Genomic DNA, 20,876 nt, shown 5'->3' on the forward strand with positions numbered 1-20,876 from the left:
GAAATAGGGATCCAGCCATGAACCAGACAGTGTCAAGCTCATTATACTCTTTTCTGATGCCTTCTGCTCTTTCAACAACTTCAGCCTGATAGGAGGGACGTATGTGTAATGTGTTTGTTATATTCAACAACACAGGGGTGTCTATTCTTAAATTCAAAACTTAGGATAGGAACATATATATACCTTTATTGGACTTCCTGTAGATAATTGAGCTCAGATTCAGACCATAAGAGTGGTAATTCAACAGCTAGCTGTCCCTTTCCACATTGACGATCAAGCTCTTTTATATATGGGTACCAGAAAGATTTTCTTACAGGAAGCAGGGGGTCTTTCATATCAACATGAAAAGTACCATGTTCCAATCATCCATACAGATATAAGAACTAGCAACATTCTACTTGATAGAGAATTCCAGCAAAAAATAGCAAATTTTGGGCTTATAAGACTGCTACCAGAAGATACGACTCATCTTAGCACAAAATTCTCAGGGAATTTGTATGTTTAAAAGTACATATAACTTAACTACTAATTCAATTTGATTAAAGTAAATTTTCAATAACCAATGTTAAATCTTTGCAGGAATAGTGGTTATGTAGCACCTGAATATGCAATTTATGGGCAATTATTTGAGAAAGTTGATACATACAGCTTTGGTGTGGTGGTCCTAGAAATCATTAGTGGAAAGAGATACAAGGATGTTGACTACCAATTAGTCACTCAAAATCTCCTTGATCATGTAAGTATCTCATAATTAAGGGTTGGTTCATTCAACCCGTTCTTTTCATTTATGGTTTTAATGATGAAGGTATCTCAAACACTCAATGATTTATTTTGTATTCAGTGAGACCTTAAGCTTAGGTGAGAAGTTCTTACTAGCCTTTCTGTTGTTATGTGTATGATAGGCACGGGATCTACATGAGAGTGGAGCGCATCTGAATTTAATGGATGAGAAACTAGATCCTAGTGAATATGCAGTAGAACATGTTGTGGAGATCATCAAGATAGCATTGATGTGCACTCAACCACCATCAACTAGACCTACAACTTCTGAAGTGGTTATATGCTTTTAAGTGAAAAATCTCTTCACTTATGTATGTATGTATGTATGTAGGTATGTATGTATGTGTGTATGTATGTATGATTTTTATTAATACCTTATGTATATATATATATATATATATATATATATGCAGGAATGGGAAGGATTAATTGAATTGATGGGAACTGAATCAAGAGCTGTAGGAGGTCTTGAATTTTTACACAAGTAAGTTATGGTTTGCTTTTTTTTGGTTTATAAGAAAGGGGCTAGGGGTAAAATTGTCATTTTACTAACGGTGCGAGTAAGAGGGACCAAAATCACAACAAAGTGAAACAACAAGGACTAGAAGGTCAACTAAAGTCTTGCCTTTTGAAGGATCAAAGTCTTCAGTTGAACCAACTACAATTGTTAGTCCCTAAATATAGATTTCTTTTTTCTTTTCGTCCCTACAGTTTCCTTTTTGCATATTTGGCCTCTTCTCCAACGAAAATGACTATTTTTGGGTCCAAAGTGGAAAAAATCAGCTATACTCAAGGACCAAAACCTTTACAAGAACCTCAAAAATAAGGACCAAAATTGAAACACAACTTTTCATTACAAGGGTAAACATGTCATTTTCTAATCCAAACTTTTTTCCTTTATGTAAATATAAAAATATATATTTTGCCCTCCCTGAAACAAACCTCAACAAGATGAAGATTGGAAGCACGGTTGAGGACAAAAGCAAACTCACAATTGTATTGTCTCATAGTTTTCTCAAAAGCTTCTTTAATGCTCACAACCTGCATGTTAATCAATTTTTATAGCATGATCACAACGTATCTAGAAGTTTTGGAGGAAACGAGACACAAGCAAAAATAAATAAGCATGCTTATTTATTTAATTTACAATTTACAATACAATTGATAGATATATGAATCCATATGTTACTTAATTTTGTTCTTTTTTATTTTTAATATGTGCAGCATAGGGAGACATCAATGTCCTTCAAAACTATAGATGATGTCCAAGTCTTACTCTATGCAGTAAGTATTAAAGAAATAGCAATGCACTTTCATTCATTTGTTTCATATTTTTTTCACATTTCTCTAATGATATTTTTCCTTGAGTCATAGAATGATTGGCTCATATCTTGTTTTTTGATATTTATACGCAGTTTTTTTCTTACGTCGGTGGTGGCGAAGTTCAAGATTAAGGGAGACTTGTAATCATGTTTGGCTTTCCTTTCCAGTAAGAAACAGAGTTGTACGATTATTTGTTAGTTTTATAGGAATGTATAACACATGTTAGCAATGTATTATTTTTGTTTAACATTTGAATGATTTTTTGTATGACATTATAATTTGTGCAATTTATTTTATATTATGCAATGGATTGTATTTTTTGTATATGGTATTTTATTTCTGTTATAAGAAATTAAATGAAAATTTAATTTAAAAATTAATAAATATATAAATTTATTTTTTTTTAAACATTTAAATTTACGATACGCAAAAATGTATGTCATCTTCATTTATGACATGGCCTTTCTTGACAGGGGCTTTCTTGATACGCATTGCATGTCATTAACACGCGCGTCGTAAAGTTACGACACGCGAATGCGTGTCGTCTTCCTTTATGACAGGGCCTTCCTTGATACGCATTGCGTGTCGTAACCGCGCGTCGTAAATGCGCGTCGTAAATGCGCGTCGTCTCTCTTTATGACAGGGCCTTCCTTGACACGCATTTGCGCGTCGTCTGAGCGTTTTACGACGCGCAATGAGCGTCGTAAAAGGCCTTTTTTCTAGTAGTGGTATATGTAAACATATTCATGTATCAGGTAAACATCTGTAAGTACTCATGTATCAGGTAATGTACTAGTATAGACTCATGAATGAACTGACTCTTGTGTAACTCCTTGTAATAGAAGTAACGTTTGATTATCTTCAAATTATCCCTATGATGATCTACTGTAATATAACTAGTTGACCATGTAGGTTTATACACTCTTACTACTCAAGGGTGTGGGAAACTAAATGAACGATACAAACTATAACATCAATACATATATAAGAATATAAGTGTATATGCAATAGTTTAGTTCAAGAATGAAAAATGGTTTTTGTAAGACATCTTATGGGTTTTGAAAAATAATTAACAATGACTTGATGTCATTTTAATAAACATTTCAGAGGTAAAACATTTGGTAACAATGTGCTTTTAAGATGTAAAACCATTTCATGCATCACATTTTGTAGCATGTGAAATCTGTTAAATGACAAACATAGTTATAAAATACATATCAATGATTTAATTACATGTTTGTTTCTACTTGTATCCTCCCCCATTAAAGCATTTAAAATCATTTAAAACATTGATTAGGGGTATGAACTCACCTGCAGTAAGTGACTGGAATTGAACGGACTGTTATCGGAAGGAAGGATCGGGCAAGTGCTTGGTGTCAAGTGAAGACTTAGACATACACAATGATCCTAATTACATATGAAGACATATGTATATAAATAATTAGAGATTAAATCACTAATTATACAAGTATAAACATTTAACGCGAGGACAACACTTTTGGTCAAGTGCTAGGAGGCTAATGGGTTGCAACAAAGGAGTGCAATGCCCCTAATGGAAGTTTAAGGTCAAAAGACCATATTCTTTGGAGTTTACGGCCTAGGGGAGTAAGCTCCTGGCCGTAAACTCTCAACCAAGTCTTGAAATGGTGCTTAGAATTTCTACAACTCTAGTGGGGAATTGTTTCTAGGCTATTCAAGTTTTTGGGCACCATATTGAATCCTTTGGGGAGTTTAATGCCCAAAGACCCTATTCCCTTGGAGTTTACGGCCGTAAACTCCCTTGGGAGGGTTCTTATGGTGCTTTCAAGTCTCTATAATAACTAGGAATAATTCTAGGCTTTAGTACTTGGCTTTAGGAGGGTTTATGGCACCATTTGGTACCATTTTATGGAGTTTACGGCCTTGGAACCTTTTGGGCCGTAAACTCCCTCACACATGGGGTTCTAAATGTTTTTAGCTAGTCAATAACTCATCTATTTACATGCCCAAATTGTCTCTTGGCTTAAGGAAGTGTTTAGGGTGTCCTTTGACCCCTTTATGGGAGTTTATGGACCAAGAACCACTCTTGGCCGTAAACTCTTCAATACTTGTGCTTTTCTTATGTTTTCTAGGTCCTAAACACATTAGGGTATTTGTCTATAATAGATTCCAAGCCTTTGGGGGTGATTAGGGCACTCTTAGCCCTTGAAAAAGGGGTTTACGGCCCAAGAGCATATCCTTGGCCGTAAACTCCTAAAACTATATGATTTTGATTGATTTCTAGCCTCTAATGTTCATACATAAAGTCCCTAACTAGTTGCCTAACAAGGAAATGGGACTAGATAGCTTTTAGGCCTTGTTTTGGAGTTTACACCCCAAGAACGTTCTTGGGCCGTAAGCTCCCGAATCTTGTATTTTGGACATGTAAATAATGTTATTAAGCATATAACAAGTATTAAAACACATCTAGGAAAGTAGACTCACAATCTGGGATGAAAACCCGAAGATCAGTGAGAGAGAAATTGGCTTTTCTCTAATTGGAATTCAACTAATGAACCAATTTGGTTCAGAATTCTATTTATAGTCCTGAGATTTTTGGCAGAAAATATTTTTATTCTCGGAATGGATTCTAATGACCTAGAGTAATGGAATTACAGTGTTGAACAAAATCCTAGTGCATCCACTCTCCTAATATCTCTTTAGGTGTAAAACCCTGAAAACTGCCAAACTTATATCATAAGTCTGAATTTTCACTGTAACTGCTCTACTTCTATTGGATTGAAATGGTTTGATTTGAATGGAAATTTCGGGTTGTCACACAGTCCTTAGTCCTTCGCAGGTACTTGAGAATGTTCGTCACCACAGTCCAGTGAGCCTTGTCAGGATTCCCTAGATATCTGTTGACCATGCTCAAAGCAAAGGCCACATCAGGCCGAGTACAAGTCATAGCATACATGATCAAGCCTACAGCGGAAGCATATGGTACTTAACTCATCTCAGCTATCTCAGCCTCTGTACTCGGGCTCTGAGTCTTACTCATTTTGGCATTGCTCTAGATCGGTAAATCACCTTTCTTGGAATCCTGCATGCTGAATCTTTTCAACACCTTATCCAAGTAGGTACTTTGACTAAGTCCAATTAGTCTCTTACTCCTGTCACCCAATATCCTTATCCCTAGGATATAGTCGGCTTCTCAAAGGTCCTTCATAGTGAAACACTTCTCAAACCAGGACTTAACCTCCTGCAAGGTTGGGATGTAATTCCCTATGAGTAGTATTTCATCCACATACAATACCAAAAAGCTAACTATACTCCCACTGGCCTTAACATATACACAGGACTCATCCTCGTTCCTTGAAAAGCTAAACTCTTTGACTTTTTAATCGAAACAAAGATTCCATTTGTGAGATGCTTTTTTTAATCCATAGATGGATTTCTCAAGCTTACACACTCTATTAGGGTACTTTGCAACAACAAAACCCTTTGGCGTACTCATGTAAACATCCTCAGCCAACGTTCCATTAAGGAAAGCAGTGTTGACATCCATTTTCCATATTTCATAATCATGAAATGCAGCTATGGCTAGCATAACCCTAATAGACTTAATCTTAGGTACTTGTGAGAAGGTATCATCGTAGTCAACTCCCGGAGTTTGAGTAAAGCCCTTCGCAACCAGTCGCGCCTTATAAGTGTGTACCTTCCCATCCATGTCGGTCTTCTTCTTGAAGATCCATTTGCACCCGACTGTCTTACGACACAGTACATTGTCAACCAAGTTCCAAACTTGATTGCCATACATGGACTGAATCTCGTTGTTCATAGCCTCTTTCCATTTGGCAGAATCAGGGCCTGCCATGGCTTCCTTGAAGTTGTTAGGTTCATCAAAATTTATCAGTGTACTATCACTGATAAATGCATCAGCTTCTATAGTAATATGGAAACCATAATAAAAATCAGGTGTGCTCCTAACTCTTGTGGAACGCCTCGGAGGTATGGAATCATCAATCAGCTCAACAGGAGTTTCCTCCTCGGGTTGATTGCTAGTGTTTGAGGTTCCTTCACCGCTTGACATTTGAAGTTCTTCAAGGTCAATTTGTCTCCCACTGTTTCCTTGGCTTATGAATTCTCTCTCACGAAAGACTCCTCTCCTCGTCACGAAGACAACATTGTCACTCGATTTGTAGAAGAGATAACCAAAGGATTTATGTGGGTAGCCAATGAAAAATACACCGCTCACGTCGAGGTTCGAGCTTGTCGTGAGTTTCACGCCTCACGGAATCCTCACAACCCCAAATCTTGATGTGGTGTAAAGTGGGAACTTTCCCAGTCCACATCTCGTGAGGTGTTTTGGAAACCTTTTTGGTAGGGACTAGATTAAGGATATGGTCGGCAGTCTCTAAGGAATACCCCCAAAATCAGATTGGTAATGAAGCTCGACTCATCATGGAACGAACCATGTCCAACAAGGTTCGATTGCGCCTCACAACCACCCTATTTAGCTGTAGTCTCCTAGGAGGTGTCAATTGTGAAAAAATTCCACATTCCTTAAGATAGTCAAAGAACTCGATACTAAGATACTCACCACCCCGCTCGGATCGGAGCATCTTTATCTTCCTACCCAACTGATTCTCCACTTTTTGTTTAAACTCTTTGAATCTTTCAAAGGTTTCTGACTTATGCTTGATTAAGTATACATAACCATATCTACTGTAATCATCAGTAAAAGTCACATAAAAGCAGTTAGCATCACTTGTGGTCGTTCTGAAGGGTCACACACATCTGTGTGTATGAGGTCCAACAAACCTCCACCCCTAGCACAAGTACCAGTGAAGGGTGACTTAGTCATTTTTCCAAGTAAAAAAGATTTGCAACTATCATCTGACTTTAAGTCAAGTGACTCCAAGACTCCAGCCTTTTGGAGTTGGCCTATGCGCTTCTTGTTGACATGTCCAAGACGACAATGCCACAAGGATGCCTTATCCAAACTAGTGGAAGAATCAATACGCAATACATTATTTCCTAAGCTGTCTACAACTGACACAGTTTAATATACACAATCACAAGGTAATGCTTTAAAATAAATAAAAAACACCATTATAAAAAGCATTAATACCACCACATTCATTATCAAATGAAAAAGTAAATGCTTGTTTGAACAAACCATGAAAGGAAATAACATTTCTTGCCATTTTAGACGACTAACAGCATTTATTCAAATCTAATATTAACCCACTACTAAGTAGTAAAGAATAAACTCCAATCTTGGTGATAGGTGAAGCTTTCCTATTCCCCATGATCAAGTTTATCATCCCGTGCTCCACATCCTCACTTCTTTTTATGCCCTGCAAATCAGAACAAATGTGAATTCCACACCTTGTATCAAGGACCCAAGAATAGTATGTGGTGAGTTATTAGACAATATACTGTAGATACCTACATGGGTGGGTTTCACTTTCCCATCCTTAACATCCTGCAAGTACTTGGGGCAGCTTCACTTCCAGTGCCCTTTTCTCCTGACAGTAGAAGTATTGTGCATCCTACGGGTTGGAAGAGGGAGTGGTAGAACCACCTTTGGTTCCACTCGAAGATGATCCATCAAGAGACTTTCCCTTGGCACCCTTCGAAGGGGTCTTCCTCTTTTTCCCTTTACCTTGCCCAATTGCCAGAACATGGGCAGTGGTAGGAGTGGTAACAACATTCTTACCTTTGAGACTACTTTCAGCAGTCCTAAAAAGTCCTTGAAGTTTGCTAAGTGTGACCTCCTCCTTGTTCATGTGATAGGTCACGCGGAACTGATCATAACATGAGGGTAAAGAGTGTAGAATGATATATATTGCTAACTCCTGTGATATCCCTATTTTTTCACGGCCAGATAAGACCGATTTTGTTTATGCTTTGTAAAAATCAGAGTACTTCTTTTCATAAAAATGTTGTAGAATTTGTTCCCATAAATACACGATAAATACGTTATCAAAACATTTTTGAAGAAACGTATTTTATTCATTTTAAAACGTTTGGGATGTCATCGTCAATACAAAAACATAAGCATAAACGGAACTTACATTTATTTACACTAGTGATCTACATCTCGTTAATCTCTCAGTGTAATGTGACTTCATATCAACACTTGTGATATAAATAAACTGAGTGGGTCAGGTTGGGAAACCTGGTGAGTACATAGGGTTTTCAACCCACAATAATATAATTATTATGTTTAAACAATCAAACAATCAACTCAATTACTCATCCCCATTATCTTCTTTACTCTTAAGGATCTATCCTAAGAGTCATCTATCTTGCATTCATTTATTCCGAAGTCCCTTACTTCCAGGGTTATAGGACTGGCACTAAATCCATAGCTGCCAATGCTCATTCATAAAGCACTAATTCCATAGTTGTTATAGTTTATTCATCGGGTACTAAATCCATAGCTACCAGTGTTTATCTAATAGGTACTAAGTCCATAGCTACCAATTCCTAACAGGTACTGAGTCCATAGCTACTAGTTCCTAACAGGTACTAAGTCCATAGCTACTAGTGCTTGTCCAATAGGCACTAAGTCCATAGTTGCCGATGTTATTTATTAGGCACTAAGTCTATAGCTGCCAATGTTTACTCACATCATCTTTTATCTCCCATCATTCATCTACCCATGTCATACCCAACATATTCGTATATATAAAATACGTATACAACTTAAATCATTTAAAACATGTATAAAACGTTCATCCAGTATAGACAGCAAGTATTCAGATAATATGCACACATAGCACGTAGTTTATATAAAACACTTCATATCTATGTGTAAGTTGAAAGTAACTATGAACTCACCTGAAAGGTGGTGACTCAGCACTCGGACAGCGCTTCAATATTCTCAAAACAATTTCCTTCGATAAAACCAAGTATCAATACCACTAGGGTTTAGTCTAACAATAACCGCGACAAATTAATAGTCTGACTATTATTATTATTATTATATAAGCGTTAAATAGCACTCAATATAACTCATAATAATAGCCCAAATAATTATTTTAAGGACCTAATAACATTACTATAATTATTTGAAAGCTATATTAAAATTTGCATAAGCGTAGCTCACTTACTGTGGATTTTAAAGAAAATCGGGCTTTGCTCGGAGCAGCATTTTGAAAACGAAAGACCCTTTTTCTCGGGACTCCGGGAGCCTTGGCGCTTCCTTTGGGAGCTAGGGGGTTTACCTAGGGTTTTGGGACGATTAGGACACTTAGAGATAGAAATTAATCTACAGAGAGAGTAGAAATGTGCAAGAAAGTCGGCAGCCTTCGCTGCCTTTTATAGTGCGAGCCTTCGGTCTACGTTGGGCGTAACGAAGGTGGTACGCGGCGCGTTCATCGGATAAGATTGCTAGGTGGTGCGACGTGGCGAAGTCTCGGACCGCACAAGAGCGAGGTACGCTGGGCGTACTTCGTTTCGGACGTGGGCGTAATGCGAAGGGGCTACATGGCCTCATCCGGTGCGAGGCTTGCTCCAGCGATGGACGGCCCTGATGCCGCCACGTCATCGATCTTGCTTCAGCTTTGCAATTTTTCCTTCCGACTTCTAAAAAACATAACTCTCGCATACAAGATCCGTTTTCTATGTTCCTTATATCCACGCGAAGGCGGGAACGTACTCTACAACTTTCGTTTAGACTTCGTCGGCTAATTTTGAATTTATTTTAAATGTTACATTATTATCAGGCCGGGACAGGATTGCTCCGTTAAATTCTCATAACTTCTTCAGCCGACGTCCGTTTTCATTTGTCTTTTTATCATTATGCTACTATTAACGAGGCCTTCAATTCTCATTTAGGTTGAGTCGGCTAAAAACCGCTCGAGCTACTATTCGAATTTCAAGTTGTACACTGCTGAGCTGAAACTTCGAAAAATCATAACTTCCTCATACGAAGTCAGATTTGGGCGTTCTTTTTATGGACGCTCTCAGTTTAACGTTTTCTACGAATTTTGTTTAGATCGCTAAGGCTAAATCTTGCTCTATCTTAAATTCACTATTTACGCTTCTCGATATTGTATCGGTTCCGTCGCGAAACTTCGACGAGTCATAACTTCTTCGTTATAACTTGTATTTCGGAGTTCTTTATCTGTATGGACACCTTGTAACATATACTACAACTTGGTTAAGATTATTTATTCTAAATAATCTTTTTTCCAAAAAGTCATTTTCGACACTTATTGCCTCTAAATTGACTAACCCGGATCTACGGGCGTTACAATTATCTCCCCCTTAGGATGATTACATCCCGGAATCATCAACTAAACAGGGCTCACATGATAACTCCATATGTCATCTCTTCATCCTAGGTAATAATTATAACTTCTATATTCCTTCAAGTCTATCTCTTAGACTTATTGACTGTAAGAAGCACTCGATCGTGCACCTGCTTTCTATCTCAGGTTAGACTCCAAATTATGACCTACCATCATGTGATGCACGTTTAGACTCAGGTCTCTTATAGTTATATCCCAAAACAAACTATACCTTCCTTCATGTTCTAATGTGATATAATCACATTTTAAAAGGTAGCATTTCTAGCTACAAGCAACTTTTTGTGATACCTTTACTGATCGCTTTTTATTCCAATCTTCCGTCTTAAGTCAGATGCTACATCGAATTTGATTTTCTAAGCCACATAGCATACTCAGCATAGTCGGACTCAATTTGATATGACCACTAGAGTCGGAATATCAACAATCTTTTTTTTAGTCATTACCGAAACAATGGTAACGACATACTTGAATAAAACGATATCAATTACTAGCTTCTTGGTAACCTTGTGACTTTCCCTGATCCAAGCGTGAGTCGTGTGCTTCCGGTAGTAAATGCATCTACTACATTTCACACTTACTCATACTCATCCCACGTATTGTCTCACAAATTTTCCAAGTCACCATACAGGAAAATCACATAACAGTTTAACACATCAGATAACAAAACGAGGGCTTCATTATTTCTCGAAACTATTACATAGGTGTTCAAGTTTACCCTAGACCATGCCTCTAATAGGCTACATCATACGATACTATGGCTACTGCATAACTTGATCTTCGGATATGAAGTCCTCATCCTTGATTCCTCGCATGGTTTTCTGCTTCATCGAGGATCATGTGAAATGCCCTTGGCCTTGGTGGCATTTCTGTTCTTGTTGCTTTATTTTTCCTTGGGCAGTCTCTGGACATGTGCCCCTTACGTCCACATCCATAGCATACTTTATCATTACGTGTGCAGTCCTTGGAATAGTGACCAGTCCTTCCACACTTGTAACAAGTCACTTCTTCGTTGCACTTCCCACAATGCTTCTTCTTGCATTTATCACACCATCTTGGTTCACCTCCATCTCCTCCTCCAAGTTTTGAGAATTTGCTCTCCTTGTTGGACCTTGAAGATCCTTCAAACTTCCGCTTCTCTCATGCCTTATCTTTTTCTAGACCCTTTTCTCTTATCTGGGTCTCTATGTTCTTAGTTGCCCTAACAGTTGTTTTCAAGGTAGTTGCCATTTCGACCATTGGGCCATAGTCTGTGGGCAGTCCGTTAGAAAACCTATCAATCTTGGAGAGTTCAGTAGGCACCAGGTATGGGAATAGCTTCATCCTTTCGGTGAATGCGGTGGCATACTCATCAACACTCATCTTCCCTTTCTTCAGGTTCTGAAACTCATTGTTTAGGTCTATCAGATCTATCTATGAGCAGTACTGCATTTTCAAATGCTCCAAGAACTCTTCCCATGTCATCCTTAGGGCTTCTCCTCGTGGCATCGTATCTGTCAATAGTTTCCACCAACTCAACACTCCAGTTTTCAGTTGTCTTACTGCGAAGACAGTCTTCTATTTCTCGCTACATCTGCAGCTCTCAAACACCATCTCCATCTTGGAGATCTAATCCATAATCTCAACAGGCTTTGGGCTTCCTGAGAGATTTGGTGGTTTCGCACCCAACAAATTCTTGTACATTCGCCCATCCTTGTTGTTTCTCCTCTCCGGGCCATCCCTTCGTTCACCTTGAGTCCCAACTTGACTCACTTGGCGGCTGTAGTTCCCTTCCTCCGATTGCTCAGGAATCGGGTTGCTCAACGGGCATAGTACCTTCATCCCTATTCGACATCCGCCTCATTTCTTCCCTTTCTTCAGCTAACATTGTCTGAATCATGGCTTGTACTCCAGCCATGGTGATTGGCTCGGGTACATCTTTTACTATGACAGGTATTTGCTGAATCATCGGGGGTTGATTCCTATTCCTATTTGTATTCCCAGCTCCACTGCGGGTTCTTGCCATTTTGATCTATACACCGAATAAGCTGAATCTAGATCTTAATTTAGGATTGACGTTCTAAATCATCCTTATCACTCTGAAACGTTTATATGCTAGTTCTAATATCATAGTTAAACGCTTAGAATCCTAAACACATATTTCCAGATCCGGTCGGCAATAGACCATAGATCCGACAGCATATCAGTCACAAGCATTTAGCACATAAAAGCATTTTAGGCATAATTCCTAAAATAAGTTAGCGCTCACACCTCACAATCATCGCTTAGCATTCTAAGTTTAAGTCTAGAAATAAATTCATATTCCTAGTTCGCTTAAACTAATGCTCTGATACCAACTGTGACATCCCCATTTTTTCACGGCCAGATAAGACCGATTTTGTTTATGCTTTGTAAAAATCAGAGTACTTCTTTTCATAAAAATGTTGCGGAATTTGTTCCCAGAAATACACGATAAATACGTTATCAAAACATTTTCGGGCGCGGGGGTACGTTGGGCGTACTTCGTTTCGGACGCAGGGCGTAATGCGAAGGGGCTACGTGGCCTCATCCGGTGCGAGACTTGCTTCAGCGATGGACGGCCCTGATGCCGCCACGTCATCGATCTTGCTCCAGCTTCGCAGTTTTTCCTTCCGACTTCTAAAAATCATAACTCTCGCATACGAGCTCTGTTTTCGATGTTCCTTATATCCACACGAAAGCGGGAACGTACTCTACAACTTTTGTTTAGACTCTGTCGGCTAATTTTGATTTATTTTAAATGTTACATTATTAACAGGCCGGGACTGGATTGGTCCGTTAAATTATCATAACTTCTTCATCCGACGTCCGTTTTCGTCTATCTTTTTATCGTTATGCTACTATTAATGAGGCCTTCAATTCTCGTTTAGGTTGTGTTGGCTAAAAACCTCTCAATCTACTATTCGAATTTCAGGTTGTACACTGTTGAGCCGAAACTTCAAAAATCATAACTTCCTCATACGAAGTCAGATTTGGGCGTTCTTTTTATGGATTCTCTTAATTTAACGTTTTCTATGACTTTCGTTTAGATCGCTAAGGCTAAATCTCGCTTTATCGTAAATTCACTATTTACGCTTCTCGGTATCGTGTCGGTTCCGTCGCGCAACTTCGACGGGTCATAACTTCTTCATTATAACTCGGATTTCGGCGTTCTTTATATGTATGGAAACCTTGTAACATATACTACAACTTAGTTAAGATTATTTATTCTAAATAATCTTTTGCCGAAAAGTAATTTTTGACACTTATTGCCTCTAAATTGACTAGCCCGGATCTACGGCCGTTACAACTCCTCATCAAAGTTCACATTTAACTTTAGCAAACGGTCCACGAATCTTTGCATTTTCTGCAGGTGGCCCGTGATGGACTCTCCATCCTTCATTTTTCTTGTTGTCATGGAGGTGATGATTCCATACCTTTCTTGACGAGCACTCTGATGGTATCTTTCCATCAGGTCTAGGTGCATCTCATAAGGGTAGAAATCTTCATAGGATTTCTGGAGTTTTGTTGTCATGGAACCAACATGATACATGATACCTTAGTAACATCCTTCTCATGGGTAGTGTACTCAGCAATCTCCTCTGGAATAGCAGAAGACTCATCAATAACCTTTAGCTCCTTATCAAGGACATAGTCCTTGTCCTCATAACAAGTGACCATCCTTATGTTCCTAATCTAATAATTGAAATTAGTCCCATCAAAGATGACTCTCCCATAAAGATTCAAGAGAGAAAAATAAGCCAGTAGGGTTTGAGCCAGAAGCATTGTTAGAAGACATCTGAAAAGGAAGAAAGACAGGTTTAGATTAGATAAAGAGTCCTTAATAAGACACCCAAACGAAATATTAAGGCTAGGACCCAACACAATATTTTATAATTTGGAAGAGGTATGTCGTAATCCAAGCTACAAAATATCTTAAGGTAGGTAAATGACGATTTACCAATTTCCACCATGAAAAACAGAACACATTATCAAGTTTTAATTGGATTGAAACTCCTAGATCTTTTGAGATTCATTGAACAATTCAATGGCATGTTTAAATCTTGATTATGCCCTTCAAGTTTGTGACTGGGATACCAAGGATCACAAACAAGGTGTGAATAACCATGCAAATTAACTTGGTACTCTTAATTTTATCACCTAATCGATGTGCCGATTAACCATACACGCTCCACCGATCTATGATAAACCTTAAGCCACCCTTTTCCACCCTTGTTAGTCCAAGTTAGTGTGCCGGTTAACCACACACGCTCCACTAACAACTTAGCAAGGTGCAAAGTGTAATTTCATGGGTTAGCATTAATTTCACATTTTCCTAAAATAACTAAGATTAGGAATTTATAAAAGGTTTAGTTACTTTATAATTATCATTATACTTAATGAGAATTAGTGTCCTGTCCTACCCGTTCAGCTAATGACCCTCCACAAATCAAGGAAGCGGTGGGTGAGAATGGACACCCATTAAGCTTCCATTTTATAGGCAGCAACCTTATAGACCCGCTTCGTGAATGAGGCCTACTAATGGTAAGACTGACTTATTCTTATACATACATATATATATATATATATATATATATATATATATATATATATATATATATATATATTATACTTTTAATAATATAATAGTATAAGGGTTGAATTTTAAACTTCTAAAATTCTAGGGTTTGGAATTAAAGTATTCTAAAGAGAGTTTACAAATTCCAAAACTTGAGGGCAAGTTTTGAAACTATTCAAAACCATTCATTTCTATAACTTATGAGTTTTAATGATTTTAATGGAAAAAGACCCTTGGAATTCCATAACTTGAGGACAAGTTATGGAGTCCATTAAAATGCATTAAGATCAACAATTAAACTAACAAGCATGTCAAATAATTTCTATAATCTAACAAAAACCATCAGCATGCATAATTCATATCAACAATTTTCAAGAATCATATGAACTTAATATAAAACTTGAAATTTTGACAATTATCTTTGAAATTAGATAAGCACAATCATTACCACATCAAAAACAGGTTTAACGATCTAAAACCAGTTCAGGGTAATGATCCTAGTCTAATTCTAACATTAAAACTCGATATTTTGCACTCAGGGCCTCCACCTCGTCGAGTGCAAGAACCAACTTGACGAGTCGGATGAATTTTAACATGGACTCGTCCAGTCCCCCCAGTGGACTCGGCGAGTTCACTAAACATTGAGCAGAAAATCGATTTTTTTAGCAAGTTACGTCAAGTATAATTGAAAACAAGCATGGGCTCTAAGACCACTTATGGGTTTTGAGCATTCTAACACTCCTATGGTGTGCATGCAACCCTAGAAACCTTGGATCTATTTTTTCTCTATTATACATGCAAACTTTCATTTTTCCAAGGTTTCATCCTAACTAGCATATCATGGGGTATATGTAATACAAAATTCTAGTAGAATGACATACCTTTCTTGTAGCTTTGATTCCTTAAGAGATTGTGAGCCTAGCACCCCAAAGTTGATGCCTCAAATGCTTCACACAACACCACCAACAATTGGAATAACTTGAGAGAAGATTATATTGCACCAAAATCGACTAGCCCTCACTTGTGTATCTCTTAAGTGCCGATTTTACAAGTATGAGGCTTCTTTATATAGTGTGCTCATTAGGGTTACACCACGTAACTCATGTCTTTCCACATTCTTCATGATCCATGGGTTTTAATATCCATGGAGTATCCATGGGTCACCACATGGGTTTAGCCCATCATGAAGAACTATGGATCATAAGCCTATTTTATAAGAATGAATGATTTACCAAATCAATCCCCATTTATTTAATTAGTCTCCTTTGATCATAAAATTAATTCCAAACTAATTCTTGATCAATACTAATTAAATAATTCATATTAATATATTAGAACTTATAATAGATTAATAAAACATAAATATCCTATTCTCACAAAAGTCTATCCAAATTGTTCCGATGCCATGCAACCCAAATGTAACATGCTAAATCGATTCAAGTAAATACCAAATATGGTTATGGACTTAGACACCTTATCCAACATATATGATTAAAGCGGTTAACAACTATTAAGGACAATCTAAGGTTTGTCAAGGATTGGTCGCTTGCAGTTGGAAGTATAAAATGGATGGACCATAATGACATATTTTGGAAAGAGGCAACTCCTATTCAAAAGTGATAGTCAAAATGGGAATATGGAAATGTTTCCATAAGTGGAAGTTATTCTTTAATTCTGTGTAAGATTAGGAAACTTAATGAAAGAAGGATTTTCAAAGGAATGTACTTTGAATTTGAGACTTCATGTCCATGGCATTGCTCACCATTGGAATACTTTGTAATGTCTGTTGCCAAGTCTCTGTAACTTTTGTGCATAGTCATTACAAGAGGATCATTGCATATAAGTTTAGAATCTAACAGATTATAGTAAATGGTAAGAATTTGATATTCTTACATTTACGGTAAGGATTTGGAATTGTGAAAAGATCATCACTGAAATGTTGTCAATTTATCTATTTCACAAAGTAAGGATCATAGATAAACATAGTGTGCATTCTTAGAGCATGGGACAATTATTTTTTTAATTCAAGTATTAAGTTGATTATACGAAACATTATACAATGAATAATGAGTAATTAATATGGCACTCAAAAGTTTTGGGGACATAAAGGATTAGTATTATTTTTGTGTTTCACTTTGCATGTTTTGACTTCCCAAATAGCTAGGTTATTCAAACCATCAACATTTGATCATACTTTGGAAGTAGGTATTGAGGCAAGACTGTCATGAATGGGTTTGTAGTTTGTCTAGGTGTTTTAGACATAGCACAAGTTTGTTGCAGTACTCATGCGTACTCTTGGAATAAGGTTCGAGTATTGGATTCAACCCACGCTCATATGAATCACTTCATGGATTTTATCATGAGTGATTGTGAGACGATAATATCTTATATTCTTGAAACCAAGACATGTGAGTCGTAATTTACAAGTTGTTGCACATTGACATATGTAAACTCACCAGTAACTTCGTGTTATAAAACATATTGCTGTGTGTGATTTGATGAGTAAGTACAAGCAAGCATTTGAACCGAAGTTTATCCGTTCCTTTTAACCCATGTGGTTAAAAATGATATATGTGGGGCCCTCGATGATTTAGTGATGACACCCCTAAGTGCTTGGCCAAGCCTAGACTAATTTGATTTGTTCAATTAGTCGGTCATCATAAATCGGAAATCGGGAAGCAACAGATGAACATAGAGATTGATTAAAATCCATGTCTCAGTCCATATGATATCTAGATTGGAGGAATATATGATCCCTTATCTAATGGACATGTCATTGACTAGGTCAAAGTTCGACAGCAACTTTTAAGAGCTACGATTGCTAGTCGGGATTTTGGAGTCGTCCTTGTAATAATAGTTATTAAACTTATCCAAGTGGGAGACTGTTGGATTAGGTGTCTAAGCCCATAACTATAATTGGTATGTACTTGACCCGAGAGTAGCATGGTCCATGTGGGTTGCATATCACCATGACAATTTAATAGGATGGACTTTTGAGAAGAGGTTATTTATGATTTATTAATATAATATAAGTTCTAATATATTAATATGAAATCATATTATTTAATTAGTATTGATCAAGAATTAATTTGGAACTAATTTAGTGATCAAAAGAGACTAATTAAATGTAAGGGGATTGATTTAGTAAATCAATCATTCATATGGTGTGGGCTTATGGTTATTTAGGATGGGCTTAACCAATATGGTAATCCATGGATTGTCCATGGAGGTTTTAACCCATGGATCCTAAGTAAGATGAAAAGTGATTCACATTAGGGTTTACATGGATGTAACCCTAATCCTAGCCACATTATATAAGAAGACCCTAGGCTACTAAAATCGGGACCCAGTGATCTTTGGAAGACTATAACCGATTTTAGTGTGTATAAACTCTCTAAAAAGTCATCCTTTGTCTGCGGTGTGTTGTGAACCATTTGAGGTGTCACACTTGGGGCACTAAGTTCGTAAAGGCCAAATACCACAAGTTCTACAAGCTACATAAAGAGGTAAACTCTTAACTAGTATTTTATGTTGTTTATGTCAATTACATGTTAGTTGTAGGCTTAATGCTTTGGAAACAATATTGCATGTATAGTTATAGAAAACATAGATCCAAAGCATTTAGGGTTGTATGTGAACCATAGGATGTTGTAGTATACTAAAACACTTCAAGAAGGTGGTTGGATGTAGTGGAAGATTTTGATTGTGAGATTTTGTATCACCCAGGCAAGGGCAATGTGGTGATCGACGCCTTGAGCCGGAGGGCGGTCAATACTCCATTTCAAGATGTGTGTTTCAGGATGACTGTGATGACCCTAGTTTTGGAAACAATCAAATAAGCGCAGTCGGAGGCCATAAAGAAAGAAAACTGAAAAAGTGAATGGATGATCGGTCAGGTTTCAGCCTTTGATATCAACAGCAAGGGACTTTTGACTCTTCACGGGGGGGGGGGGGGGGGGGGGGGTTAGGTGTCGTATGCGGGTAGGGCTCGATGGGTATTAATAGAGGAGGCCCACAATTCGAGATTTTCCATTCATCTAGGGAGCTACCAAGATGTATCTTAACCTGAAGCATAGTTATTGGTGGTCGTGTATGAAGAGGAATGTGGCCTAGTTTGTAGAGCGATGCTTGACCTGCCGCAAGTTCAAGGTCGAGCACCAATGCCCTCATGGAAAGTTGCAGCTTTTGGAGGTTCCACTATGGAAGTGGGATGATGCTTAAATAATTATGCAATATTTTATCCTACTAATGAAACTAATTATTACCAAAGGCATTGTACCTTGTTGAAAATAGTATATCTCAATAGACATGTACTGAACACAGGGAACGGATTTAATTAACTAATTTAACTACTAAAAACCAACCTAAAATCAAGCAAACATTTAATTGGTTTTCATCCGATTTTGCAAGTTCAGACAAACTTAATCACTTAGCTAACAATTCAATCAATTACTAAAAACACTTCCATTTAGTTCGAATCAACTTCTCCTCTATGGTTAGCTATTGATTATCGATTATTAATGTTGGTTGTCAATTATTATTTTATTAGCAATTCAAGTCCAAATTCACTAATATTTTCACTAATTCATGTAAAACTATTTATAGCCATACATTAGCGAACACATAATCAGTTATAGAATGTAGATAATCTATGTAAGGTTGATCTAAATAAACACAATTGTGGTCACAATTTATGTTCTCCAACATAGTTAAATTAGTTACTATTATCACTTATGTAAGACTGGGTTGATCCTAGCTTTAGCAATTTAATGGTCAGTAAACTATTAGGTAACAAGTTCATTTAATTTAATTTTCACTAAGCTATACAAAACCTGAATTCAAGCAACTAAAGCATCAAATATTAATATGCTAGGTAGAGAATTAAACACAAGCTCATAACCAACAATTAAAATTCATAAATCAATCAACTAAACCATAGAGTTAAAGCTTCATCTAGCTAAACGGAAGGTACTAGATTCAGCTACTCATGACTGATAACACAAACACGAATTCAATAATAAAAGACATAATCATAGTGTACCAAACTAAGATGATGAATATAACCTTCAATCTCTTGATCTTAAATTAAATCTCCTTCAATGAATGTTAAATCTCGGTTTTTCTGAATAATTCTTCTCTAGAAATCTCTTTGAAAATCTTCCAAGCCTCTCACAATCATGAAAGTAAATGAGTATATATAGTTTTGGGAATTTTCTCACTTCACGATGTCAACAGGGATTTCACGTTGTGATTTGAGATGAATCCTTATCGGGCAAGGACTCTGACTTCCCGTGCACTTATCTTCTAGAACACTCACTCCACGTCATGTAAATGATGGCCACATCGTGATTTTGGCTTTTCGTAGGAATTTTTCTTCTATTAATTCTTCAATCCTCCAAAGTTCCAATTCTTGCCAACAATGGTCCTTATTCTTCAAGATTGTTCCTTTTGGCTGCAAAAAATAATTTAATCTCATAAGTATCATATATCTTTGCAAATAACCAAAATAATAATAATAATGTATTAAAATATTGTCTAAAATGTGTATAAATATGGAAAATATCAAATACCCCACATTTAACTTTTGCTTCCTCTCAAGAAAAACTAATTTATTTTAAGTCAAACGTTCATCACCAACATCACATAAGACAATCCACTTTGAACTCAGTTATTATACCAAAACCTCAATATGCATATTTGTGTCTAAAATCCTAACAACTTTCCAATCCTAAATACACACAATCCTTATGAACCTTCACCCCTTAGCTTATACGACACTCATTTCTGCAACCCTCCTAATCAATTCTCAGAAATCTTTCTTAACCTCAATGTATTTTTTGTTAAGTTACCTAAGCATACATAATCTAGAAAAATTACAACTTTTGATACCACAATGGAGTTCTTTGGAATTCTTC

At 37.0% G+C, this 20,876-nt stretch overlaps 1 protein-coding gene across 1 annotated transcript; it reads left to right on the forward strand.

The window, feature by feature from the left end:
- The first annotated feature begins 289 nt into the window (after positions 1-289).
- LOC128127280 (cold-responsive protein kinase 1-like) lies at positions 290-2,234 on the forward strand. Its single transcript, XM_052765731.1, has 5 exons — positions 290-495; positions 580-736; positions 903-1,055; positions 2,005-2,064; positions 2,196-2,234. The coding sequence occupies exons 1-5, from the start codon at positions 290-292 to the stop codon at positions 2,232-2,234; spliced, it is 615 nt and encodes a 204-aa protein (XP_052621691.1).
- The last annotated feature ends 18,642 nt before the right edge of the window (positions 2,235-20,876 follow it).

This window comes from Lactuca sativa, chromosome 7, assembly GCF_002870075.4.
Source record: "Lactuca sativa cultivar Salinas chromosome 7, Lsat_Salinas_v11, whole genome shotgun sequence".
NCBI classification, from domain to species: Eukaryota; Viridiplantae; Streptophyta; class Magnoliopsida; order Asterales; family Asteraceae; genus Lactuca; species Lactuca sativa.